Here is a 27,693-nt window from a genome sequence, read left to right on the forward strand (position 1 = left end):
GAAAACTACCAGTATTTTCATCTAGAATAAATTGACTGATGGACTGGGGACGTTTGAGCTAAAAGTTAAATCTGCAAAGAGCTGCAGCTGAGGTAGATTTGTTCCTTCTTGGGAAGAAAGAAATCAGATCTTAAAATTGCCAGGAATTTATATAAATACCATTTGATGACCCTTTAAACATTCATTTTGTTTATATTAGGTTGTTATTAACACAATATTTTGTATTTATTCATAAGGGAATAGCGTCACCACTAATCTGTATGAAGAACAGTCAGAGTGAATTAAATGCAAAGCACTTACTGTAACCGAACAGCTGTTACTGGTTCTGTTTAATTGGATAACCTTTAATTGTTAAGCCATGAATATTTCCTATTAACTGTTATCATGAAGCTGTTAAGATGCTTTAACACATTCAATTCGACTAATTTTCTCTTCTAAGCAGCATTTTACTAACCTGACAACAGCCAGATGCATGTCTCGCTCCGCCTAGCTCCACTCACATACATCAGGGAACCCGCCATAGGAATTGCCTTTACTGAAGGCTGGGCCTTATCAAAACTCCTTGCATATGATTGGATAAGCCACTTGTCTGTCATCTTTATTGACGTGCTATTTCAACCACTCACACCGAAGCTAACCCGTGACGCTGTGAGAGGAGGAGCCATTTGGTAGATCAAGCTCTTGCCAAATCCGGTCGGGAGAAGGGCGAAAACATCGTTTCCACCAACAAAAGCCTTCAAAGCCGTTCTCTGATGTTCTTTTGATGAAACAATATCAGATAGATTGGATAACACAGAAGAAATAGCAGCATCAATGCTAACGCTTGCTTCCTCAATGCGAGCCGCCATTGTTGTTGGAATCTCACGGTCGCTTCTCCACTCCAGGACACACCCGCCCTGCGTCCTGATTGGACAGACCATAAATTCGGTTGGGGAAATCACTTTCAATGAGCAGGTTCCCAGATGTATGTGAGTGGAGCTGGGCGGAGCGAGACATGCATCTGGCTGTTGTCAGGTTAGCATTTTACAACATGCTGAAGAATGAAGCACATTAAATTTGTAGTGAAAACATTTGTAAGGAAGCTTGAAACAAATAAAGCAGCAAAACAATGCAGACGCAGTGAAGATCTGAAACACTTAAGACATGTTGGGTAAATATGGGATTAACCTGGACTAAATACTTCATATTAATGCACAGTTTAGGAACCAAAACACCTTTATTTGACTAAACAGTGATCAAGAAGCAGCTTAGTTTCCTTAGTTTTAAACAAGCCTAGACTGGAAAGCTTAGGTTCAATTTAAAAGGCTGTATATCTAATTTTCATTTTAAGAACTACGTCTTTATCTCTGTCAATATGTCACAAATCACAAAAAAGATGTTAAAATACAAGAGCTGATGTAGAAAACAAAACAAAGATTATTTTATCAACACGAAAATTTGTTTTAGTATAATTATAGATTGCATCTCATCTCACCCATTCATGTTAAAGGGAAACGCCGTTTTTTTTTTTTTTTTATTGGGCCCTTGATTTTAAGTTATTACATCATATTCTACTCACCCATAAGAGTTTTGTGTCATTCGGAGCTTTTCTAAAGATACTGAATATCCAATGTTAATTGGTTATATCCAATTAATGTCTTCCTATGAGCAACAAACTAAACTGTTTATAATGTATTGTTTATGGTACGAATCACTGTCCCCCAGACATCCGATGTTATATTTTTTATATTTATATGTTTTAAAAACAAAGCGGCACGTGTATGACGTCATCAGCGCTGGACTGGAGTTGTGACAGGCAGCCCGGGCCACAGGCGGCCACGCTCTACCCCTTCTATTCATTCGATGAGCTAATTTGAATCGTTCAATTATTTTTTTTAATTAAAATAATGCATTTTAAATGCCACGATAATTGCATTTAATAAATTTTAATGCCAATTTAGGCCTTAATTAAAAAAAAAAAAAAAAACAGTAATTTACACATGCTCTCCATGTGTTTTTATTTAGCACTTACCTGTTTTACTATGTAGCACTTTGGGATTTATTTAAATGTAAAGTGCATTGCAAGTCCAAAGTAGTACTATCATTATTAGTTAATGACCCGTGGAAACCCTGTACTTATAACAGAAACCAATGTCACCTCTCACCCATTTAAGTTTGTTTTCTTTGATGCAGCAAAAATACGCCAACTTACCAGTGTGTGTGGTTGCCCTTCATAGTTGGGTGTGGTTGGTCTTGGCCACTGAGACTGAGCTCCTGCAGAGATGATGTTGAATCAGGTCAAGCATCAGTTGCTGTATATACACACCAGATGGCGCCACAGACACATTTTCTACACAGTTTCTCTTCTTCTTCTCTCCCCAAAGTAAAGTCTCCCTTCTTTACGATTAAGAATGATTCATATGTAGTTTAAGTGAGGGGTGAGGTGTACCTGCAATAGCCTGGGGAGATCCAGGAGTGGAGGGAGCCGAGGAGAAATTATTACTGTTGTGGTCCGATGGGTAAATCTGAAAGGCATATTCAGTTTAGATATTTGTATGTACCACACTCTGATAGATGTTAAGCAAAAACTCATATGCACATTTAAAAGAAAGATAATTAACTCACTGAAGCAAGAGCTTTTCCGATTTCATCTCCTGAACTGCTTGCCGTCGTGCCTCGGCTGGCTGCAAAGTAAATAGTCAGATAAATGAATAACTAAATGACAGTGGCAGTCCAACAGATCAATGGAAGATGTTTGCCAGATACTTCTTAGACAGGGGTTGATTTAAAGGGTGCTTACCCATGATGCCCTCTCCATTGATGGTGGGTGTGTGGTTGTAGGTGGTGGCGGCGGTGTGGAAGCCGTTGACCTCGCCGCTGGGCAGAGAATAGTTCTGTTGGATTAGAGACACAGTGTGATGCTTCAAAAGAAGGTACACAAGCCTTTAATAGGTACAAAAGAAATGAATGAAATACACCATAATGAGGTAATTTTAAGGGAAAACTAAGATCAACTTCATACAGTTGTAAAATGGAAAATTCATAATCAGAGTAATCATCTTTTTTCCATTGATTGTAGGGTTGTCCTGCTGTTTGCGACATTGTCATAGAATGCTGAGAACTCGAGGAACAGTGAACCACAAACGAACCATTCTGTCCTGTGGGTTGATAGCAGGGAAGGGGCCTGGCTGACCAATGTGAGGAGAGTTACCCAACATCCCAGAATAGCCAGAAGATGACCATGGGTCTTCTAAGGAATGAAAAATAAGGTTTAAAAACCTGTATCAAAAAAAGATTAAAAATACAAACAACTTTTTTCTAGTTGTTACCCTGCATGTAATAGGAGGCTGGATAGACAGCGCCGGGTTTGGCACCAGGATATCCTCCGTTGTCCCTGGCAAACTCATCTCCAGTTGTAGTGGCGTATACCTGAGTAAAAACATGTGCAATGAAGACTTCATTAAAAACAGCTTCAACTATTTCATCAACAAAGTGTCAGCTGGAATATTATAAAGCGAGCAACTGATAAGTCCTAACTTCTAGCTTCATGTCTAGATTCTAGGATTTGGTCTGGTATAGGATATTAAAACATCTCAACATAACAAATTTTTTATTTTCGATTCCTAATTTCCATATCAAGACCACTGATGGAAGAAAGCCGCAGAATACAAGTGAATAAGAAAAACAGGAGTCTGTGTGCAACCATCTGTTTGTGCACCAGCAATTGAAACGAGCAACAATTGTGATGGGATTGTATTATGCAAAAAAAAAACAGCCAGATTCAGAAAGAGAGCCCCGTCTTTGAGCAGCTGCACCATGTTGTGGTAAGGTAGGTTCCCCCAAGAAATGTGTTCATCCCTGCAGTTGTAATGATCTTCTGCAGTTGACATTGGGGCCTTTTTTAATCCTTTTTCTTTTTACCTCATTTAAACAGATACCTGCCTAGTTATCTATGCATTCTTGAAAGAATGAAAAAAAAAAAACCGTAGATCTGCCAGTCTTCTGAAAAAATTGAAACACAACTTTATTCATTGCGTTTTGTTTTTCCCCGTTTGGGATCAATTTGATAAAATGAAACCTAGTACCTGAACGATGGAGTCTGAAATCTGATCTTTCTTCTGTCCAATAAAGTAAGAATGACATATTTAGCTTTTCAAAAGTGGCAGAGCAGGCAGTTATTGTGTGAGAAACTAAAGCATCTTGGACCAAACCCCTCAAGGTAGGATTTGAAGGCATTTATGTTGTGCATCAACTGAAAGAACCAAGATAGCATGGTAGGTTTAACCCAGCCTACTGCTATTAGGACTCACGTAGGGGCGAAACGGTTTCCAGGCTCAACAGTGTCTTGTTACGATTACAAAGGGTCAGTGCAACCAGCTGGCAGGTCGGTTTACAGCAAAAAAATTTAAAACAAAGAATGAGGCAGATTGGTACATTAGGCACAGTATTGGGTTTATCCAACAAAGATGCACCAGATCACTGGACTACAACCTAATAAAAACTTCATCAGTGTGACAAAAATAGAGCTTTAAGAGACACTCTGTACGTTTTTACTGATTATAATAGCCTTTTCATTTGACCCTTTATGACTAAAACATCATTTGATCGGCGCCAATGCATCTATAAGCCTGTAGCCTGTTTTCAATGAACGTACTGAGTGGTCCCATGCTATTCTGCAAATGTTGACAAGCACATCCATGTTAAATGGGTCCAATATAGCTAACAATCTAAGTGTTGATACGAAGACACAACTGGCATCCAGATCAACTCCGGCATCAATGGCAACTCAATGTAAGGTGAAAAAGTAAAAAAGACACCTTAAGTACGAACGCGAGCTACAAGATAGAGCAGAGCAGTGCTGCAGCTCTGTGTTTTGGCCACAGGTGGCAGTATCATTAGAAGACTCCATAATGCACCTTAACAGATAAAAGCATTGTGTTTCTTAATAATTGTGATGGTTAAATTGCTTTCTTTTGCTTATTTTGCACACAATAAAAAGTTAAAAATGTTTTTTTCTAATGAAAAGTATTAAATGAATAAAGAGCAGCATGTTAAAAAATAAAGCCTGATGCAGGCTAATGTATAAGAATCTACAATAAAGACATTTTGGAATTAAATCCAGCGGAACTGGACACTCAATCTGCAAACCATGATTTGATATTCACAAGAAAAACAATCAGATTTTATAGCACCTTAAGCTTAGAAGCAGGTCAGTTTAAGTTTCACTTCTGCGAAAGTCTAATTCCATTAAGCATCCATAAAAAAAAAATGGACAAACCTAGAACACAAACAGCGTGTATAATCTTACAGCAATTCATTAGTTTATTTTATGGCTCATCAGCTGCTCAGCTGCTACTTGATCTGCTTTTAAAACCTTAGACTGCTTTAGCCTTTGAAAACTTTTATACCCGCGATCATTAGGGAGTAGTCAAACACTCTACACTCCTTTCTTGTTTTGAAATAGAAGCACAGACATGGCGAACGCCTGGACCCCAAATCCTTTGAGCTAAAGGACATGCACAGCCTGTGTCTATCAACAAGAATAATCAACAAAAGCAATGAATAAAGTTACTATAACTAATAATAAAATTTAAATGTTGAGTTTAGCAGTCTGGAATAAGAGGAAAAATATTTTTATGCCGACAACCTTATTTTTAGGTAGCCAAGGATAAATACTAGCTTACAGTAGCCTAAAATGGCCACAAGATGGCATGAGGGAGTCTGCTGGAGGTGGAGGAGGAAGCAGGGCCAGCTCCTTGCCTGTAGAGGAGACCACAGTGGACATGGCATGCTGGGTAAAGCGGCGGCTTGAATCCCAGTGCACAGTGAGCATTTCCTCTCGCTCCTAGGACCCCAGTGACATCCCACTGCCAGTCCTCCAGCCCCGCCCTTTAACATGCTCAGTATCAGATCACATACATACCATGCATTTAGTGAGCCAACACACCCATTCATGCACAAACCAAAAGCACTGAACCAAGACTGAAATTCTATATGTGAAAATTTGTAAGCATCCTGTTTAAATGCTTGTAAAACAGAACTAGCGATAAAGACCTAGGATGGACGCAAGAAGTCCTCTGTTTTCATTCACCCTTGTGTGCCACTCTTTCTCTTGCCTTCTTCTGTATTACATGGCAGAAACAGTAAAAGAGAAGAGAATGAAGGCTATGCTGCAAAGAATGCTAATCCAGAAAAGAGATTTTTTCTGTAATTTGATTTAACAAGGAGAAGTGGAAAGGGAATGGAGAGATGCACTTCTAATTACAGAGCCATCTGCCTGTTCCTGGACCGCATCCAACTCCACAGGCAGCTGGGCTGAGGAGAGGGAATGAGTAGAGAGAGAGAGAGAAAGAGAGAGAGAGAAACAGAGAGAGAGAGAAATGGGGGCTGGGAGCCAGTCAGCGAGAGAGAGACGGAAAGAGACGGAGAGACAGGGAGAAACTGTGGTGGGTAGGGGGTGGTAAAGGGGTAAGGAAAGGATTGGGAAGGGAGAGAAAAAAAGAAAAAAAAAGGTCCTAATGATATATGAAATGGGTGGAGAGATAAGGGGTGTTCAGGGGGACAAGGGACGGTAATCTAAATGACTTAAACAAAGCTTGATACGGCCAGGGGAGTGTGAAGGAAACGGGGGATTTAAAATGATCACGGTTAATTCGGGGGGGAAACATGATGGAGATGGCTTCATTTAACAATAAGCTTTGAGTTGTTCTTTCACCGGGAACAATGTCCTGCGAATCCTGCTGCTCTAGATGGGAGCACAGCGCCGCACAATGACAGGCGCTGCCGGGTAATTGTATTCTCCGGGAAGAAAGAGATTTATGGGGCAAAATCCTTAACTAATACGGGTTTAATGTGATTCAGGTTATGACCGTGTAAAGGCCTCTATACATAGAAGAAAAACATAGGTTTATTGCTAAAGGTGGGGGAATAGATGAAGATTAACATCAAACCAACCTCCAAGCGCTTACATTTAACCACAAAGGTTTGTGGGTAAGCAAAGGGACAACTAGGGGGCAGAAGAGAAGCAAATGATTGTGGAGTTTCTGAGCTCAAAGGAGGGGGAGGGGTTTATAGGAACTGATCGGATACTTTAAGTTTTCTGATTCAAAGCAAAATAATTGAAAGAAAAGTAGATAAAATAGAAAATTGATAGGTTGGTTAAGACAAACGGAAAGGGAGGAGGGTGGAAAGAGACCACGGGATCATCGGCAGCAGTCATTAATCTGGGCTCAGACACGGGGCTAAGAGGCCTTGCAAGCCCTGCGCCTCACAATTGGGTCACTCACAGGGGGGAGGCCCACCCAGGCCATCATGTGGTGAAGCGTAGGCGGAGGTGAGGCAGAGGTGGGGGGGTTCACACAAACAGACATCTCATCATTTTGCACCTAAAACCACACAGCTCATCGTTCATGCTACTACAGAGAACAGCAGAGGTTCAGAGAAAAACAGAGCCATGGCGAGACAGGCTTCACACTCAAAACTCTGATGTAGAAAGTGTCCGTGCGCTCAGCCACCGCCACACGCCTACAGGTGGACGCCAACAGCTGTGTTGTCAAAACACAGCTTCACTTTCTTAAAACAACAAAACAAAGATTTTAAAGATCGTATCAGGTTTACACAATGTCCAGTAATTAAATACAAGGAACAATTTCATGTTTGTTACACCAGAGCTACAGCAGCAGAAAAAAGATTTTTTAGATATACAATATCTCATCTATTCAGAGGCTCAGCATAACATTTAGACCAGACATGCAACCTTGTTAATGACAGATTCACCCAGATCAGGTCTGTTCAACAGAGAAACATCTAAACCATGGATCTAAAGAGCGACTTTGCCATTTGCAGATTGTCCACAAAATTTTGCTCACATTTGCCAAATTGAAAAAAAAATCCATTAAACAGATATATATATTAAGAGAAGGTTCTGTTTTAGCTAATCTTATTTGGATTCTCTTTTTGAAACTAAACCCTCTCTGTTGTTCCCAACAGTTTAACCCAGCTGGCTGCGTCTCAGGCATGTCGAACCTAAAATGTGCCAATGATTCATGAATGGGCATGAACTTGATTCAGTATAATAAAATGAGTAACGGTGACTTGTATTTCCAGCTATGTGCGGCTGCCGTCATCCTCCCATCAGCTGCTAAGACCTCCGGGCACACTGACAAAAACGACACCAGTTACAGTCGGGCAGGAGTTCACAAGGAACTTCACAGTGCTCAGAAAAAGAGAGTGGAAGTTTGGAGAGAATCTGGAAGCTAAATGCTAATCATCCAACAAACTGAGAAGCCTGAGAGGACAAAATAAAGGCAAATTGATGACAGACATAACAGTGAACTAGGGTTCCTAGACAGTGTCCGTGTAAACATGCACGGATGTTTACAGACTGATCTTTTTTTGTTTCTTTTTTTTTTTGTAAAAAGCATATTAAGGGTGGATGAATGGAAGAAAAAAGCACATATTTCCTAAACTTCAGTTTTTCCGCTAAATATTCATATAGATCAGAGAAATGCTGAAATCATAATTCTTAAATATGAAACAGGAAACATGTTCTATTCTATCTAGTTCAGATTCTTTTTTAAGAGTCACTTAACATAATCACACAAAACTGCTCGACTGTCAGGCAGCTCCAACAAAACTCAGGACCACACGACTGAAGCAATGAACCCGGAAATCATGTTATTCTGGAGTCTATATGTCAGCCCCCAGTGCATATGTTAGCAGAAATCTCCAGTCCTCATTCACAGGACTGCTAAAACAGGTTAAGGGAGCCTGAGTTTGTACAAGCAGAAAAGAAGAGTGGGAAACTGGCTGTGAGGTGAGGAGAAAAAAAAAAAGAGTTAAAAAGAAATCAGGTCTTACCGAGGATGGCAAACCAGGGGGTTTCCGAATCTTCTTTGGCTGGGTCTCTGTGGACAGAAAATTTAAAAGTCACACAACAAAGTAAAAAGAAAAACAGAAAAAGGGACTTTGGTGGGGGGAGAAAATGAAAGGTTAGCAAAAAATTATGCGAGCTCAGGTGCTGCTGTATGTGCTTGATGCAGTTTTAGAGATTTTGAGCAAGCTGGAGCAAGTGTGTTACTTGGAATAAATCATTTCTACATTTATCTTCAACCACAGTACAGTTGCACTGATAAAAATCAAAACAAACAAGCATTTCTAGTAAAGGACACATAAAAATAATCTCTGCTTGGCTTTGATGGAAGATTGGCAGGTCATTTATTGAAATGACCCCCCCCCCCCAAGTCAATAGGTGATAAAACTAGCTCTATTAAATGCAACAAAAACGTTTAATTTAATACATATTTTTTATGACTAGGAAAGCTTTTCAGTACGGTTTAAAACTAATATATTATCCTGCAGCATGTGTTTCACTTATGTGTTACAGTAGGAATCAGGAGGTCAGCCCTTTAAATATAAGCCATTATATCAGCACAATAAAGGTTTAAAGGGATAAATATTTTACCTCCACAGCATATGTTGCATGTGCAACTACTAGTATACAGGGAATACACCGCCATCTAAATAAATGTAAAATGCACTTATTTGTCAATTGGTTACAAATAGAATATTTTAGTTTTTGCTCAAACATCCTGAGTACTCAATTAAAGGTATAGTTGAGGATGTTCTTTTTCCGGGTGGGTCCTCAAAATAATTGGTCCTCCTACTTTTTAATCATTCTGGTGATATGTTACGTAACGTCCTATGTGCTCTTACCCATTTTCACTTACCGGTGGTGAGTATGACAGAGTGGAAAATTTTTAAATTGAGTGTGCACGAGGAGAAATGGGCTCATGCATGCTCTTGCCGAGTTTAATAGGGTTCCCTCTCAGAAACGGGTACAAGGTTGTGTATGTGCATTTTTTTTGTTTTTGTTTCTTACATTGCCAAAATCCTCCAATATAACTTTAAATGAAACATATCAAGTCCTCTAAAACTGGTTTATCTGATCTTGAATCTCCTGTTTCTCTGTGGAATATTTTAAATAGGTACCAAGGAAAAAAAACGTTTCATCTCAGGTTTTTACCCTAATCTGGTAAAAACTGAATTATACTCAAACTTCTGGAAAACCAACTAAGATCCTAAAGTGGTTAATGTAATAAAGAGAGAGAGAGAGAGAGAGAGAGAGAGAGAGAGAGAGAGAGAGAGAGAGAGAGAGAGAGAGAGAGAGAGAGAGAGAGAGAGAGAGAGAGAGAGAGAGAGAGAGAGAGAGAGAGAGAGAGAGAGAAAAAAGTAATAAAGATTTAATAGCACCATATAATGTTTAATGTTTGCTTTATTTACCTAGGCTTCCTTCAGGCGGCCTTCTCCTGGGATTGTTGGGATATGACGGATAAAACTGAGAGCCTGACTTTATGCCCGAGGGAGACAAAGCATCTGGGCTGGGCATCGCTATGTCACTTGGAAATAAACCAGGCTGGAGACAGAGAGAAAGCAAATCTTTTAACCGACAGCTTGCGTGGGAAAGCACAACAAAAAACATCAACTTCTCTTCTAAGAAACAAAGACTGTTGTAAATTCAAAGTGTCTGAAAAGAGAACTGAGAAAGTGGAGCTTCCTTTAGTGATGCAGTACTTAGGTTTTTCTTGTATGGCCTTGTCAGACGTAGCACACAGTGAAACATACCTGGCTTACAAAGGGGGTGTACGGTGGCCTCTCGCTTTTACCTGCAAGGAAAAAATGTTTTCAACTACAGTGGAATAAGAACAGATTGCTCAAAAACACTTGGATGCAATGATGTGTGATAATAATAATAATAAAGGTATGTTTTCACAAGTAGAAACTGTTCAGGGTAGGCCTTCCCCCTTTTTTTCAATATGCTCAGCTGCACAAAGCTGCCCGCCAGACGAAACCCCAGGGAGGGTTTCTGCTTCAGCACCCTAACATGCCTAGCATTCAACGGATGAACATAGACACACGCACACATATAGGACTATGAATGCAGACACAGACATTTCACAATCTTGAAAACAATTTTCGTGGTCATACAATACATTACACAGTCAAATTACAAAGAAAATGCATGATGAGAAATTTGGCAAAAAAATAAAATATAGTAGTTATGGAAAGGAAAATTAAAGAATATACCTGCAATCCCTGAACTGATAAACGGAGAGGACAAGCCTTCATGCTCACTGAAGTGGGATCCCTCTGCATAGCTCTGTGGAACCAGTGCAGAATATGACAGACCTTAAAATGTTAATAAAGTGCAGATATCACGTACAAGTCAAGTCCAGAGTTTCTAAAAATGATGGCATGTTTTTCACACTGAATGCATTCTGTTCAGCCTTCTCAAAACCAGCATGAATGAAGGTTGGTTTTGATTTCAAATCACTAAGCAGCTTTGACACCTTTCCTATGTTCTCATACATAACAGTACGTTAAAACGTGTTATGTGGGTGTGATCATGAGAAAAAAAAAAAAAAAAAATCAACTCATATCAGAGGGGTGAAATTCACAGGATTTTTTGCCACGTCAGGAAGACATCTATTAATATTGCTTTGTTTAAATTTTATTCATGGTTTTGGTTAGTTGAACTACGATACTCTTAGTAGCTCTCCCAAGTGGTCGCATGTGTAAGAACTGCGAGGCTCGCAGGACAATCTCTGGAAATCTCAGAAAAAGAAAAAAAAAGGGCCTTGAAACAAGAGGCACAGTGTGATGGCGGTAATAAGTGGAGTACCAATCCATCCAGAATTACAAATAAATTCAGAAACAAATACATAACTTAGTAGTAGTTTAAATCGCATAACAGAATAGATCTATGGAGAAACCAAAAACAAAAATATGCGAGATATTTAGATCCCTTATTGTAGTGCTAATGTTTTTAATGATGTTGCATTTCATAAGCTTATATTTAATTTACTGCAATTTACTGCAACAACTTATACATTTAACTCATTATTCATTTGTATAATTAATGTATTCATAATTATAGAAGGATTGGTCCTCCATGAAAAAAAAACATCCTTTCTGCTAATTTACCAAAACATTCATTTATTATCTTAATCATTATATCCACATATAAAATTAACTATTAACCTAATAATATTTATTTTTGAAATAAAGTATAATTATTCATTTTCAAAATAAATAATCAATTCTGATCAAAGGATGTAGAAATTAAGCCGTGTAAAAACTATTTCTTTCAAATAAAAAAAAAATGAAAGAAAAAAAAAGCACCATCACTGTATTCACATAGACAAAACCAAGACCCTTTATTCCCCATACTTGAATCTTTCACCATAGCATTAAGCAGGGTTTAAGGGCTATTCTCGTTACTTTGAGATGTAAAATTACTAGCTCAAAAGTAAACCAGATGAAATCCAAAATGAACTATGTAGAGAATAAATAAGAAAATTGAATGTTTATTAAAAAAAAAAACCTTAAGAGCTTTTATTTTGAAGAACTAATTCTGTCTTAATAATGGTTCTGCCTTAAAAACAAGGAAATAAGATGTCAGAGGAAAGTCCAGTTTTCTTTGCTTAGATATGAAATGAAGCAATGATAAACAGTGTGAGACATTGAAATGATGCTGCAGCTTTTTTGAAACATTAATCGTATGCGGTTTGTAAATATCACACGTCAATTAATTAAATGCACCCTTTAACTGGAGAATAAGCACATCTCTGTCAGAGCTGCATATGTATTGGTAGTTACTGCTACTTAAATTTTAGCATTAAATAAAAAATAAAAACAACAACAGGGAAGGAATTCCTTTTACGAGTGCATAACATTGAGGATTAAAGAGTCGATAATATACAATCTGTATCCTGATTACCAGTCATGTGTGCACAGTAAACCAAGGGACAAAAATAAAACTACATTAATGGATACTCACAAAAAAATCCTGAATACTTTAAGATTTTTTTTTATTATTGATTCCAGAGTCTTTAGCCTTTTTTTTTTTGTTACTTGAATTTGCATCTATGATACCCTGCAGAGCAACACATCTAAATACAAAGCCATCCTCACATTGTCAGCTTTCCGCTGCACCTTAGTGCTCATCTCCCTCTGATTTTTTTTTTCTTTCTAATGGGAGCAACGCCAAACAAATCTCCACCAGCTCAAGGGATTCAGTCTGACTTTCTTAATTATCAACTTGTGGTAATCAAAGCTTTCTGCATCTATTTCACCCCCTGTACTTTGTATTTATGCGCCGGTGCCAAGACAGTTAGGCTGGATGGGAAGCTGCAATTACCGCTGGGCTTCAACAGAGGTTCTAAGCTACAAGGGTGCTTGCCAATACCGGATCTTGGGCCAAGGTTATTAGGTAGAGAGCAACAAAATAAATAAATAAAATTGCCTTTGCAAATCATACATCCCACATTGCAGGAGATAGGATGGGCTTTTTTCTGTTCCGTTTGTGTGATTATTTGAGTATGTGTGAGGGTGTCTGTATCAAAGCATCTGGTATTACTTCTTAGATAAGCAATTTTACAATCAGGTGTGACTAAACAGTGCGACTGTATGTCTGTGTGTATGAATCTTACCCGTCCTTGGCTGAAAGAGGGGCTGTTCTGTTCTGCAGAGGCCCAAGACCCAGAGCCACTGCGCTCATCGATAGCTGGAAAAGGATGCAGTAATGAGTGGTTAGAGCTGGCAGGTGGGACCAAAAAGGCTGTCACACAGAGTAATGATACAAAAGTAACAATATTCAGGTGAAAACGTGATAAAAATGCTGTGCAATGTTCTGATTAAACTTCATTATCATTACTGAACACCAGAAAATTAACCATTTGCTTCCCAATGTAATGCATGAGGGTACAATGTTATTCATGTCATATTTAATTATTCTAAGCATACTTCTCAGAAACAAAACAAAATGTAAAGCTAAAGACTGAAGCACAACGTTAGAGGTAATGAAAGAATTGAAGTGTGGCACAAAGAAAATACAGTCGAAGGTTGGTGGAGCAGAAAACTCCAAAATACCCCCATCATCCCCTTCTCCCTGTCTAATGCACTAATGCTATCCAGGCTCTCTGGAGACACAAGGCTTAATTGCATGCTGATTTGCATAATTGTGCATATTAATGCAGTTTCCTTATGAATATTCATACCATGCCTTTGATTTTTGCCTAATTAAAAAAATGTGTGTGAGAAAGCAAAACAGCGAGCAAGTGGAAGGAGAAAGCAAGGAGACGAAACGAGCGGTAGGCAGGCAGTCAGGAAGGGGAGTGAGACGGGGTCTGGGTGAGATCAGCAGCATAGTTGACGAGTGAGAATGAGCGATGAGGCTAACAGAGCGGTGCAAGCACCTACACACGCTGAGACAGCCGTGATCTATGGGGCCGATGCCAGTGGCATGGAGAATCAGGCAGGCGAGGAGGAGGAGAGGGGGACCTTAAAGGATCAGCCATGCCCACCTTCAGATCAGCAATAGTACAAACCCCTCACTGATATCAGAGCTGCTGATGATGAGCATACTGCTGAATTAAGATGACAGATTTTGGATGGAGACACTTCAGGCAAAGCTCGTTGCCAAGAGAAGTTCAGTAAAAGCAAATCAGGCAGATAAAAGAGGTTAAAGTCGAAAATCAGCCTTCCTATAGAAGGCTGCAGCTTTTACTAAACAAAGTACATTTACTAAAAAAAACACATAAAATGCTAGTATCCCACAAACAGTGCTATTCATCCATCTATGATTTCCTCATTTGGCCAACAGGGGTGCAGAGCAGAGTGAGAGCGCTGTGCAGGGGAAGTCTGACAACATTGTTTCACACTTACTGGAGTAATTAACTTGAAGGCAATTAAAACAAGGTGGAGAGCTGCGGAGGTGGCTCTGGCGCCTATGAGAGCTCCAACCATGCCAGAACAGAGATTTTTTCTATTGTTTACCCATGTCATATCAATGCATCAGCAACAATAGGAGGGAAAAATATATATATAGCAAAAGCTTTGAATATTTTTTTTACCTCCGAAATGATGTTAAAGACTGAACCCTGCAATGATGGGATTATTTTAAGGTTTATGTTTTGCTGCTTTTAAATGTCTAATTAAGAATTGGGTTCAGGTAAAAATGAAAACATGTGGAAATCTGAACTGACAAAACCAATTTCTGCTTCTTGGTTCAAACTAGCTTGTCACCTCAAGCAAGCCAGCCTAAATAAAGCCAAGCAAACTGGCAGATTTTAGATATGTAAGCACATCAACAGACAACACATATCCCTCAATGGTCAGTTTTTTCTTACAGAGAAAATTTTTACTTTTAACAACTATAGCAATACAGGACGTAGCTCTCTTCTCCTCCCACATACGATTTTGTAGGGAGCGTCAGTAAATATCTGAAACAAAAACTGATGATTAATAAAAATAACGACTTTAATGTCTCTGACTGAAGTTTTTGATATTAAATAACTCATTTAGTATACATTGTCGGTCCCAATGTCAACCAATGTGTATAGCAGCCCAAGGTAGAGCTGCTTGCATCAGTTCTACCTGGGTGATGTTACATCCCACACTGGAAAAAAAATCAAAATCTAGATAAGACATTTTTTCTTCAAAATCAGTGACTTTGTTCTTGAATTGAGGAGGTAAAAGAGACATTTTGCCAATGGAACAAGACAATTTACATTTAAAATAAGAAAACTCAATTGCATTGCCTTTTTTCAAGTGCATTTTATCTAAATATCTTATTTTAAGAGTAAAAATACTCATTCCATTGGCAAATCATCTTATTTACCTACTCAAATTAATACACTTAATTTAAAACATTTTTACTTATTTCTAGATCGTTTTGCCAGTGCAGGCTAAGCACACAGGACAAATGGAACGCAGTAACTCCGTTTTAAACTGAGGAGGACGCCAAACAGACAGTTTTAGACACAAAAGCAGTAAATTGTCTGTAAAAACAAATTGAAAAAGTGTCGGAGACTTTTTGACAACAGTATTAGACATCTAATTATTTGGTTTATCAGAAAAAAAGCTAAGTTAGAGGTAAGAAGTAATTTAAATCTACCATAAAGCTCTGTCAAAAACAACTTGTTTTATTTACATGTTAAAAAGTCTAATTTCTCTAAGCTTTGAGACATCCTGAGGTTAATTGACATAGGTTTTTAAATAAGTGATTAGGCCGGAGGAGATTTATTCTGATATGGTCGAAACAGGTGAGGGGATTTGTTAAAGCAGACAGACCAAATAAGCACGGGCCACATGCCACCAGTTTTAAGGTTTACCAAGATTTTAAAAAGTCACTGCTTTAAACTTTGTTTGATTATAATCTCAATGGGAGCACATAAAATACAGGAATGGCCAGAGATTTATCCACCTATACTGATCATAGAGTAAGAGCTTTACCCCTCCCCTACCTGTTGCTGCATATTGGCATTCAGCTGGCAGAAAGAATGCTGCTACATTTACATTAATATTGACAGTTTATTCTAATCTAATTATGTCCCTCTAAATTCAAGTTTATTAAACATTCTTTATTTCTAAATTCTAGACTGTAACAGAACACGTTTAGTCAAGTCAATGTTACTTCATTTTAACCAACAGCAAAGGCTACTAATAGAGTAATGCACTTTTAAGAGACTTGTACATCTATTTACAGAGGATGAAATGTTTATTCTAGTGCGTAATAAAAAATCCGGTTGTCTTGCAACATAAAGATGCAGATTAGGTTTAATCATTTACTTCAAGTTTCTAATGTAGTTTAGAAAACAACTGAGACAGTCTTTGGTTTAAAATTCTGCCTTTATTTAAAAAAAAATAAAAATATTTCCTGACCTAGTTTCCTTTTATTGTGTGTTTGAGTTAATGTCCACCAAAGGTTGCTAAAAAAATTTTAGAAATATGTTTTGTAAACAAAACCTAATTTGCTACAAAAAACAACTTTTCTTACTTATGGGAAAATAGTTCCATGTTATTTGTGCAATTAGCACTTAAAAAATAAATTTAAATAATAGATTATTGGAACTCTAATCTGTTAATTAGAAGCAGTTTGAATTATGTTACCAATTCAGCCGGACAATAGTTTTTTTTTTTTTTTTTTTCCCATCTATTGTAATATCAACAGCATCTATTGGGGGTCAGATGGACTTAAGTCAAAATAACGTTATCAACTTAAAAAAAAAAACAACAAAAAAAACAACAGCCAATCTCTAGTTTTGAATAACTAATATAAAAAAAATAGGGTTCATATTTGTGTAAAGTTTATAGTTAAAGAAGCTCAAATAGTGGTATTTTCTAAAAGATAATTATACCATAGGCATCTAATCTAACAGCCTGTGTCTAACATGGGTTCATAAACAGCAATCCAATGATTTGCTTATGAAGTAGAAACAAAAGAAACCATAACAGAATATGAATTAAAAGCAAGTTTTTCACAGAAAATTTTTTTAAGACTGAATATAAACAACTTCATTAAAAATTTTAACTATTATTTTATATCTTATATTAATTTGAAATAAACACACTATGGTTCATGTTCCAAGACATTTACAGACATGATACTAAATACAGTAAAATGAGAAGCAAGAGAAAAATGGAAGAAATTAAGTTAATTTCAATAAAGCTGTGTTAACAATTTGGTTTTCAACTTTAAAAATGAACAATAAATGAAATCCAAAGGATTGGTGAGTTTACATGCTGTCTGAATCTCCCTAGATTGCGGCTTAGCTTGTTTGATTGTACTCACATGGAAAGACAAATACTGACTGAAAACCAGAGCCCAGAAAAATATTTATTTTCTAAACTACAAAGCTTTCTCATGGCTGCAGGCTCTGAAAACATCTAATTTAGCTGAAGAAGGAAGCCACTTGCCGTCCACTCCCCTCCCCACAATAATTTCCCAATGAGACCTTACTTATGTGGACAGAACTGCATGAAAATAACACGGCCACAAAAACAGGTGAGAATTTATCACCATTAAAGGCAGAGTTGTTAAGAAGAAACACCAGATGTGTAAATTCAGCCTTGTTTTTAGTGATCTACAGGAAACGAGCCTGTCATGTCTCTTGTATTTGTGTTGTTTGTGCGGGTGGAGGGGTTGGAGACGTTGCCAGCAGCTGCAGAGGTGACTGAGGGGACGCCTGCCTGATGCCTGCTGGGCTTAGCCAACTCCCACCACTCCTCGTCACACTCTGCCTCCCAACTCCTCAAACATCCCACAGTTCTTTGCCAATCCTCATCTTCTTTCCTCCTGCCTCCACTCCACACAAGAAGCCCCACCCTTCCCTATCCTATCCTACACGCCCAGGCCACTGAGGAAGGGAGAAGGACGCCTAATGCAATTAGCACCCCTCTGAGCACTTTTGTGTTGATGAATAGAGGTGGTCTGGTGGGCCACTAGGCAGCTCGCTACCGTTCCCGCGCTGCTGGGTCTCTGAATATACACAAGCTGCCTGGCTGACGTCAGAGATGGACATTGTTTTGTGATGGTCACCATTTCTGCAACAAATGAGTTTCCTGGCCTCGGGGAACAGAGCAGTGCTAGCAAGGAACATTTGGGACCAGACTTATAAAGAGAAGTGTACATAATCACCATTTTAGTTAAATAAATATAATAAATCTGGGATCAAATGTATTTCGAGGATGTAAAAGAAAGCTACAGGAAACACTTAGGTGAGACTCTGCATATGTTAGCATTTTGACTCCAGAGTTATTAGGGAGTACCTGCAGGATAGCCCAAAGCTAAAGGTGACAGCTTTAAGTATCACATTATAATGGGTGTCAATGACCAAGGGCCACACTTTAGGACCTGAGGAGGGGGAGGAATTAACTCCTCACTGCTGAGTAATTGCCTGCTGTAACAGAAACAAACTGAATCCTGCCTTCCACATTCTGATCCCTCTATTCAACAAGCTCTCTTTCTCCTCTCTACCCACTCGCTGCATGCTGGGCCAGTTTAAAAGGCTGTGAGCTCGGGTTGAGGCACATTGTCTCAGACTTGAGCCATTTCCTGCAGATCAGTGGGGGTAAGAACCCAGTGCCGTGTTGGGGGAGGAGTGTTTTACACTTCAGGGATGGTGGGGGGGGGGAGTTGTTTCAAGTCCATAAGCCCCCTTCTTTGCCTTTGTTCCTCAGCGGCCAACTTCTCACTCTAGGGAACTGAGAGTGTGACTCGATTTCACACACCAAGCTGGCACGGTGACAGAGGAACGAAAGTAACACGACTTACTAATAACCTTCAGGACGACGGGAACGCCAGCCTAAAGCGTTCAGGATGTTTGGATCTGTTAGCTGCAGACCTCAGCTTCAAACTGCTCACACTAACCAAGTTTAGTGGAAAGAATGAGCCTTAACACCCCAATAATTACAAAATTTTGCTTAAAAAGAACTGACATAAAAAATGCACACATATAATTTTAAGAGAAAAAAATAGAAATATTAGCTCTAAATCTGCACAAATCTAAGCAGCAGATATTCTGAGAGCACTTTTTTCCTCCTATCACCGTGATGGGTGATCAACAGGTCAAATCCTGAAAGTGTTTCTCCTCATTAAATACATAAAAAAATGATTAAAAAAATAGTTTCTGGACAATAAACACATCTACTGCCCTATTCAGAGTTTAGTAAACATATGCTATTAATCCCAAATGAAAAAAAATTAGCTTAATTCTTTGTTTTAATTAGAGCCGATTAAAAAAAAAAGGAAAAAAAGGAAAAGGCTGATCATCTCTAATCAGCGCTATTTGATTCTCCTGAAAAGTTAGAAAGATATAAATGCAGTCAATAAAAAGGAGGTGTTTCAACCTGTGTTTTCCGATTCAAGTGGTGATGGTAATAGCAAAACCTGCATGAGCTAAAGTGAAACTCCCCGTGTAAAAGATACCACAAAGCCCAAAGGGAAAAATTTAAAGTCTGATGCTGGTTAGTTAACCTTTCAAACACTTGCCTCTACTCTTTCAGGTGTTTTTAATATGCACACGTTTTCAGTCAAGCCTTACATTAAGATCACACATGAAAGATCCGATTTGCAAACAAATGTAGGTGTAAAAAAACTAATAAAACTATACTTTGGGAAATACAGGATTATAGTGACAGGAATTGAATATGAAGTGCATGAAGAGCTGCTTACCTGACCCAGCAAAATGAGTGCTGGCCAGAGTCATGGTCCTGTTCTTCCCATTGGCTACTGGAGGCGCAAACATCTGCAAGACAAAAGCAGAGATGATTTAACTAACAAAGCAAGGCACACTTCACACATCCCATTCCCCTTATAGCATCACACACACTTGGGCCTGGTTGGGTTTTTCTATTTTTCTTTACAACCTCTGTAGCTATGCACCACAAACAGATAGACTTAATAGCAACAATATGTTGTTGACAACACGAAAGCCGAACATGTTAGCAAATGAAGTTATTAGAACAAAGAAAGCCTTGCCAAACCTGTGCACACATCAGACACAGCCATCTAAAGCCAGCACTATGAGTAACATTTACATAAACTAACAGTGATGTCATTGAGCCACAGTGGGCTTCACCACAAGGCCATGGTGCGGTCTGGATCTTTCACCAGACACCGCACAAACCTGCCTGCTGCACAAACCTTACATTTTCTGAGCAAGGATACCAGAGCTAAATGTGCCAAAGCAGTGTATGATTAAGGAAATCAGCCATCTTTGCTTTGATCACATATTGAGCGATCCTGCTTCACTCTACGCCTAAACCTGCATGCTTCGCTTTGACCAGAACAAAACAGAAAAAAAGGGAAAGTGATAATTTCTTAACGGTTCTTCATTCAGCTATCCTCATCATGCAAAAATTAGAGACGGTACTTGAACAATTTAGACTTACTCATCTTAAAAACTGATTGACTTGTACGTATGGAGGCATGGCATTACATTCCATGCCTGGGTGAGGACTGTTTTGGAGGAATCATTGTGTCCTCCCAGAATTTAACTGTCTAATGGATGGAAGTAGGGAAAGCTGCATCATATCGTATTAAACTACTTGACACTTATCTACTATTTCATTATCAATACCAGCCTATTGTGTAGTAAAGGACAAAACTATAAAAAAAATCTATTTATAAAAACACAAAAACCTGCCTAACATGTATTTAATCTCCTTTATATTATGATTTTTTTTCCTAATATTTCCATCTTTTTCTTAACTTCTTCACTGGAAAACAATTTTTCTCCTTAATAAGTTTCTTTAATCAGATATTAAAGATTCTCTTAATGTTGTTGTGCACTGCTGGTCAGCAGGCTTACGGACTGATCCAAGTCAAATTCAGTAGCTTGAAAATATATCAGATTTTAAAAACACAGACAGGCATTGCCTGGAAACTAAAGGAGAAACATCCAACCATTTTAAGGTTGCACCATTTAAAAGTACAATTAATAAGTTCCAAGTAGTATGTCTGTAAACTAAAGGGTGTATATAAGTGGACTGGCTAATATCAGCTCATTAAATTGGTGCTAGGATGACTGCAAAAAAGGAGTTTTAGTCATTTATTGTTTGCATTTTTTATTTGGCTGTGATTCCAATTTAAAAACCAACCCTCTATCAAAAAATATCCTTCACTTTTTTAGCTTCTTTATTTATCATACGATAAAACATGATCAACAAGCAACCAGGGAGCTTTACTGAGTATAAGTAGATACAAATGCATGGTATTTCTCAAACATTACCTCTGCTAGCAAGCATGCATGAACTATTAAATACTTAATGAGCTACACAGGCTTTTCAGTTTGTTTGGGTGAAAAGACTAACACATCTCCACTGGAGCTTTGAGATGTTTATGTCAGCGTTAAGCTGTAAAAGGTTTCACAACAAAATGAAACAAAAAAAAAAAAAAAAGGAGCAGAATGTCTCCATCCGCTTTGTAGATAATGTCAGGAGAATAGCTCAGAGCAGCAGCAGTAAAAATCTCCTGAAAATATGACAAAAAGACGACGCAGACGCTCTCTGTTCAGCCCAGTTTAGAACCCTGCTTTCCCCCCAAAGATCCTATTAACAAAATAAAGAGCAGGCAAAAAATATTCCAGTATTCCATGCAGTGGTTTTGGTTTCCTTGTTTATATTCTGATCTAACAGAGTAATTGCACCAGGATTTTTTTTCCCTCTGTTCATACATTACTACAACTAGATAACCTAAATAAAAAGCCAGGTTCACTAATATTATTATTATCCAAGTGTGCACTGCCAGTCAGCAGCCATAAAGAAGGCTGCTGCAAATTATTTTCTTAGGGGAATCTATCTGATTAGACAAAAAAAAAAAAAAATCACTGTGGGAAAACTAGAGAGGCTTCACCTACCAGTCTTATTAAGCTAACAACGTTGTTAAACTGCAGCTGGTATGTCTGGTGAAACGGTGAAATATAGGCTGGTTCCCAGAGCAGAAAGCCTGACTAACATTAGTTATCATGAGGGAAAAAAATAGATATACATTGTGTATGCTGTGCAGAGTCATACAGATACACTCAATGTTTGCAAACTCATTAGCTGTTGGTATGGCTGGGATTGCTATTCTACTTTTAAAATATTGCATCAATAAATAGAGCAGAATTTAAAGCAGACCTGAATCTCAGTTGTGTGTATTAGAAGTTGTGTAAAAAAGTTTATTTAATATCATTATTCTCTACATTAAGAATCGCTTTAGTGTTTTGGGGGCCCAGACTGGAAGACTTCAAATTAAAAGTTTTGATGAATTTGAAATTACTTTCAGCAACAACCGACTATAGTCACAGTAAATACCAGAATATGTCGTCCATATCTCCAACCACATTTTTTGAAAACTTTTCCAGAATCAATTTCCAAGGTTTTTTAGACTTTTTGAGTATAAACAACCCACCCTAGTATGGTTTTATGTGCTATATATTCCATTGCGCGTTGTTTATTGGCAGGTTAAGCTGATTCTTCCTTAAAATTGTATTATTCTACACCAAATTCTGATTTTTGAAAAGCAATTTCTTTTTAAACTGACACCTTAATTAGAGCTAAACAGATCAAGCCTGAAAACCAAAGATTTATATTTTAAACTTGGATCTAGGACAACACACAGGTGCAAAAAAAAAAAAAAGGTGTTTTTTTTTTTTTACAGTTTGGATCGGTGGATTGACTTGCTTTGTGACTGCAAACTATTAAATAAGTTTAAGAAAATTTCAAATTGAGATGTGGAAATTCAAAAACAACAGATGCAAGATACATTAACTGTTTAATGCAGCACTTTATACTTCAAAAACCCAGATTTTTGAGGGATATAAATATAAGGAAAGAAGTCTAGTTTTCCATACTTATTTCCATGCTGCATAGGAATTCTGCATATATTTTTTGTAAGTTTATGATCATTTTAAAATAATTTCTCTGCATTCTCCCTCCCCCCCCCTCCCATCTTCTCATACTCTAACCACCATCTTTAACTGCTCTTCATAATTCAGACCTGTATTGCACCGTCTCCTTCCTCCCAGAACCACCCAGACCGCTCTTCCCCCTCTCTTACCGCGCTGAAATCCAGGAGGTCGCTGAGTTCCTTGTCAGTTTCCACTGCAGCCATTCTTTGCTGCTGTTCGCTCATACCCTTCAGTCTCTAACAAACCCTAAGAGAGAAATTTGCAGATACAGGATTTTAGTTGCACTTGCGAGCACAACGAGAAGTTACATGTTCAAGAAAAAAATGATGATGGTAATGAATGACTGAGACTACTCTACTGCTGTCTGTTACATCACAACTTTGAAGATTTGTTTTTCCCTCTACCAGACACCAAAGCAGGGGTGCAGCAGCGACGTGTTTACTTTTAAAGCCACTTTGTGATTGCCAACAAATCTGTTCTTCCCCTTTAAACTACACGAAACAAAATTTCAGGTCATAAGCAAGTGTTGTATATTCAAGAGGTTGAAAACAAGGCTGTAACTTGACCAAAACACACAGCTCAGATTACAACCTGGATGCATTATGGACCGATTGGGGGGAGAAAAAAAGGACAACACAAGGCTACATAATATGACCTGATGTGGATAGAGTCTACTTACATATTTCCCTTTAGAAACTGCATGAACTGATGTGCGCTCTGCTTTAAGTCAAATCACTTCCAAGTAAATATATCATATTTTTTTATCTTTCATTTTACACAACCCTGGCCAATAAAAGAACCACATGTCGATCACCGCTACATAAAAGAACTAACACACTTACAATTACCGACATAATTGGGACTATTGTTAGCCCAAGGAAATGGGGGTGAAAGGCAGAGCTAATGACTGTATGCAAACACGTCATTACCAAATTACCATATGTCAACTCAGAAAGAAGCTTGTCAAAAGAAACAGTGAGCATGAATACAGGATTTACCCCGTGTTTTCAATTCCAGTGCAAGCCCGGAGGCTTTCTCTCTCCGAAGCCGAGCGGCAGCAGCGGTGACGGCTCTAGGAGGAACTAGCATTGAAGGGAGCAAGTGGAAGAATAGAGGCATTTGGACACCAACAGGTGGAGTAGTTTTACGGCCTCTTTTTTAATTCAGAGATAACAGTCCAACACAATGCGAACGCATTCAAAAAGAAAGGATAAAAAAAAAAAACACGTGGAACGGAAAGTAAAGGGATAAACTTGATCTCAAGAAATTCAACTAGTTTTGCTCAATGACAATGTTTAAAGAAAAGGCCACGTGGTAGAACATCAGCTAAGTTCAAAACAAACTAATTTAACATCACAAACATGACTAAAAGGGGGCGTATGGCACGGTGAAGGAGGTAGCTGACAAACTTTACAAGTACAATCTACCTATGAGGTGGGTGGTGTGAGTGGGGGTGGGCTTTTATGTAGCAAAATGGCATCTTCAGCTACTGCTGGATCAATATTTGAAGCGAACAGATTAGAGGTGGCGGAGGGGGTCTTTGTCACCCCAAACAAAGAGGAGAAGAAGGGTCATTCTCCACAAAAGAGTCTGCACCTCCAGTTAAGAGGCACCACTGTTGTAACCAACGCTATACATCTTAATCCTAATGACTGGTTTACATTCAGTAAAACAAACTAGAGATAAGCAGAGTTGCAAAAATTACAGAAGTGTGTTTAATGTTGCTATACACAAATATCAAGTATATGTATTAGCTGTACTAAGTTTTTATAAAGATTTTATTTAGAAAGATTAGAAAAATAGCCCATAATGTTTCTAGTTTGTTCTAACGAGGTAGAAGAGAAAGCAACAGATTGACCAACTTTATTTCCAAGTTTATGAAGTACAGAGTAACTTAGCGATGCAGCAATCCCCTTCCTGCACACTGTCGGCCAGCTGCCAAAAAACAACACCCCCCTTGCTATCCAGACATAAAGTCTTTGGTTTAAATTACAAAACAAAACCAAAAAAAAAAAAATATTGGTAGTCCTAGCTAAACATTAGTAAAAATAGTAATACATGAGACTAATTATTTGATGCGCTTTGCAGAAAAATCAACAAAAAATTACAGATCCTAATATGTTAATCAAAGTTTTATCCAATTTAATCACCAAAAGATTAAGACTTGTATGTGCTTTTGTTTTTTCTGCCAATAGCAACTTCCAGATCCAGTTCCAGTTGACCAATGTCATTTCTCTCAAAGGACCAAAACAGAGCAGGAGAATTTAGGCTTTCATCCAGTAAGATCCTTTCTAATCCAATATGAAAGAATTTACCAGATTAATCCCAAATATACTTTTATACCTATGCGTATCATCACCTGATTCCTGTCAAATCAATGCAATGCGAAACTATTTAACAAGACAAACAATACAAAAGCAGCAACCGACTTTTTTTACTTTCTGGCCTACTAATCTCTGGTAAAACCAATGACAAATAAAAACAAATCCTGTGATTCTGCTCTCAATCAGGTGCAACTCTAGTTGCATTAAATACAATTATTTAAAGTTTTTTATTTTATAATTGAGTATCTGTTTCTGAAACTATTGCATGTTCCGCTTTAGGTTATCAAATGATAAACTTTCATACCAACCCATGCCACAGAAATGTCAGCCTAGTTGGATAATAAAAAATGATGCGAAGTCTAAAGTATAAAACTGAAAATGGCAGTGCAGATTAAAAAAAATGCATTTTAGACAGAAATAAAAATGCAAAACGCAGTAAAATACGAAATAAGGGGATGGAGAAGTTGGATAAAACCCTTCTTAATACCGCCTGTAGAAGCATCAGAATGTGATCAGGACCACTAGGCCCAATCCAACTGCTGACAACGAACCAATTCTGTTTACTGTTGGCCTTGTTGACATTATGCATCAGATTAACCAAAAAACCATAACAAGTGCATCCATTACAACCAAGAGGAACAGACTCCAAACTTCTAGCAGCACATTTGAAGGTACTATTGGGGTTCTGGTCGTGCATTATGAGGGAGATGAGTGGAGGAGACGGTGGGGGTGGGATCAGGAGGAATTTCCTGCCAAATGTGCAATAAAATAAGTAGTGGCCAGACACTTCCATAAAGGAATGTTTAAAGGGCCACCAATGGGGGGGCTGGGGGGAGTTTATGGAAAGTTTGGTTCATGTCTGCAAAGCAAATGATCCAGATCACAAAGTTTGGAGAAAATGCTCCCCCCCAGCATTAACAAAATTATTTAACGGTCCAACTTGAGTAGCTGGAGTCTGCGGCGATTAGGGCACACGGTGAAAAACAAAGAGTCAAAGCCAACAACATTTAACCATAAAGGAGTCATTTTGCAGAACAAAGGAGTAATTTCCTCCACTCGGAGGTCGAGCCGGAGACCAGACACAAAAAAAAAAAAAAAACTCACATCCCCCGCTTAAACCACACATTCCCTGAAAAAAAAAAAAAAAAACTTTTCGAAAATTAGGTGCCAATGAAACCCCAATGAAATCCATGCAACAACCCCCTAAAGAGTAAAGTGAAAGAATGGGTATTTACCTCTCCTCTCCGTGTGTGATATCCAACAGTGAAATAGAAAAGCGGAGACTCGAAGGGGGGAAAAACATAAAACTTCAAGAGAATTTCGACCTCAGTGCACGAAACGCATTGGAGCACAGTGGATGTCTTTCTTTTGTCCCCGGGAAGTCTGCCTTTTCTACACGTAGCGCCCACGTGTGTGCTACAATGTAAAGCGACTGGGTGCAAACAATTCTGCTATAGTAACTAATCTCGCGTCTGCCTTTCTTGTTGTTACTACAGAGATGATTTCATTCTTCTCGTAGACATCTTCACCACCTCCGTCCACATTGTCAGACGTAACAACGTATCCGTCCGCGAAAAAAAGTGAGGGCCTCAGCGCCAGCGGTGTCCGATTTCAAACGCCTTTCGGATATAACGGCGGTTTCCAATAAACTTTAACAGACGAAATTGAGCTTTCGACGATTCTGAAGCAGAAAAAACGCCTACTTACAATTTTCGGAGGGAGTAATTTTTACACATGCGAATAAATACCAGCACTAGGTCACCCAGCGGAAGGCTATTGCAAGAAAGTTGCCTCCTATAACACAGCAGCGGAGCGACGAGATGGCACGATAAATGCAAATGGCTTCAGCCAATCTAAAAGCGTGATTGTTTGATTGACAGCAAAAATACCCAGTGTGCTTTGAGAAATCCAGCTTGAGTCCGCCCATTTGTTGACGCTCACTTTCGCTGTGTGCACAGGGAGGCTGGCTAAAGGGGGCCTCCAACATGCCTGCTGACATCATTTTAATACTTAGGTTGGAGGCTCCGCTTTCGATTATTCATAAAAAAAAAAACATTTAACAACCTGAGGAGCTGCAATATGTTATATTTACTATAACTAAAGCCCAGATAGTCTACATAATTTATAAGATTATGTAACCAAGCACATTTCTGTGT

General features: G+C 38.4%; 1 protein-coding gene across 6 annotated transcripts in view; it reads right to left on the reverse strand.

The window, feature by feature from the left end:
- The window catches only part of tcf3b (transcription factor 3b), a 35,211-nt gene extending 7,889 nt beyond the window's left edge, over positions 1-27,322 (reverse strand). For 2 of the 6 annotated variants that reach the window (XM_038299211.1, XM_038299212.1), the window contains exons 1-14: positions 26,773-27,321; positions 23,363-23,459; positions 19,994-20,066; positions 13,470-13,543; positions 11,065-11,137; positions 10,603-10,643; positions 10,261-10,393; positions 8,839-8,885; positions 3,309-3,408; positions 3,129-3,229; positions 2,780-2,873; positions 2,605-2,663; positions 2,429-2,504; positions 2,192-2,253 (exon numbers count right to left, since the gene is read on the reverse strand). In XM_038299211.1, coding sequence (XP_038155139.1) covers positions 2,192-2,253; positions 2,429-2,504; positions 2,605-2,663; positions 2,780-2,873; positions 3,129-3,229; positions 3,309-3,408; positions 8,839-8,885; positions 10,261-10,393; positions 10,603-10,643; positions 11,065-11,137; positions 13,470-13,543; positions 19,994-20,066; positions 23,363-23,437 — 1,008 coding nt within the window. In that variant the 5' untranslated portion in view covers positions 23,438-23,459; positions 26,773-27,321. Of the gene's footprint in view, positions 1-2,191; positions 2,254-2,428; positions 2,505-2,604; positions 2,664-2,779; positions 2,874-3,128; positions 3,230-3,308; positions 3,409-8,838; positions 8,886-10,260; positions 10,394-10,602; positions 10,644-11,064; positions 11,138-13,469; positions 13,544-19,993; positions 20,067-23,362; positions 23,460-26,772 lie in introns of all 6 variants that reach the window. The other 4 variants (XM_038299213.1, XM_038299209.1, XM_038299210.1 and 1 more) reach the window with 4 other exon arrangements.
- Positions 27,323-27,693: the final 371 nt, after the last annotated feature.

Source organism: Cyprinodon tularosa, unplaced genomic scaffold, assembly GCF_016077235.1.
Source record: "Cyprinodon tularosa strain WSP-4 unplaced genomic scaffold, ASM1607723v1 ctg420, whole genome shotgun sequence".
NCBI classification, from domain to species: Eukaryota; Metazoa; Chordata; class Actinopteri; order Cyprinodontiformes; family Cyprinodontidae; genus Cyprinodon; species Cyprinodon tularosa.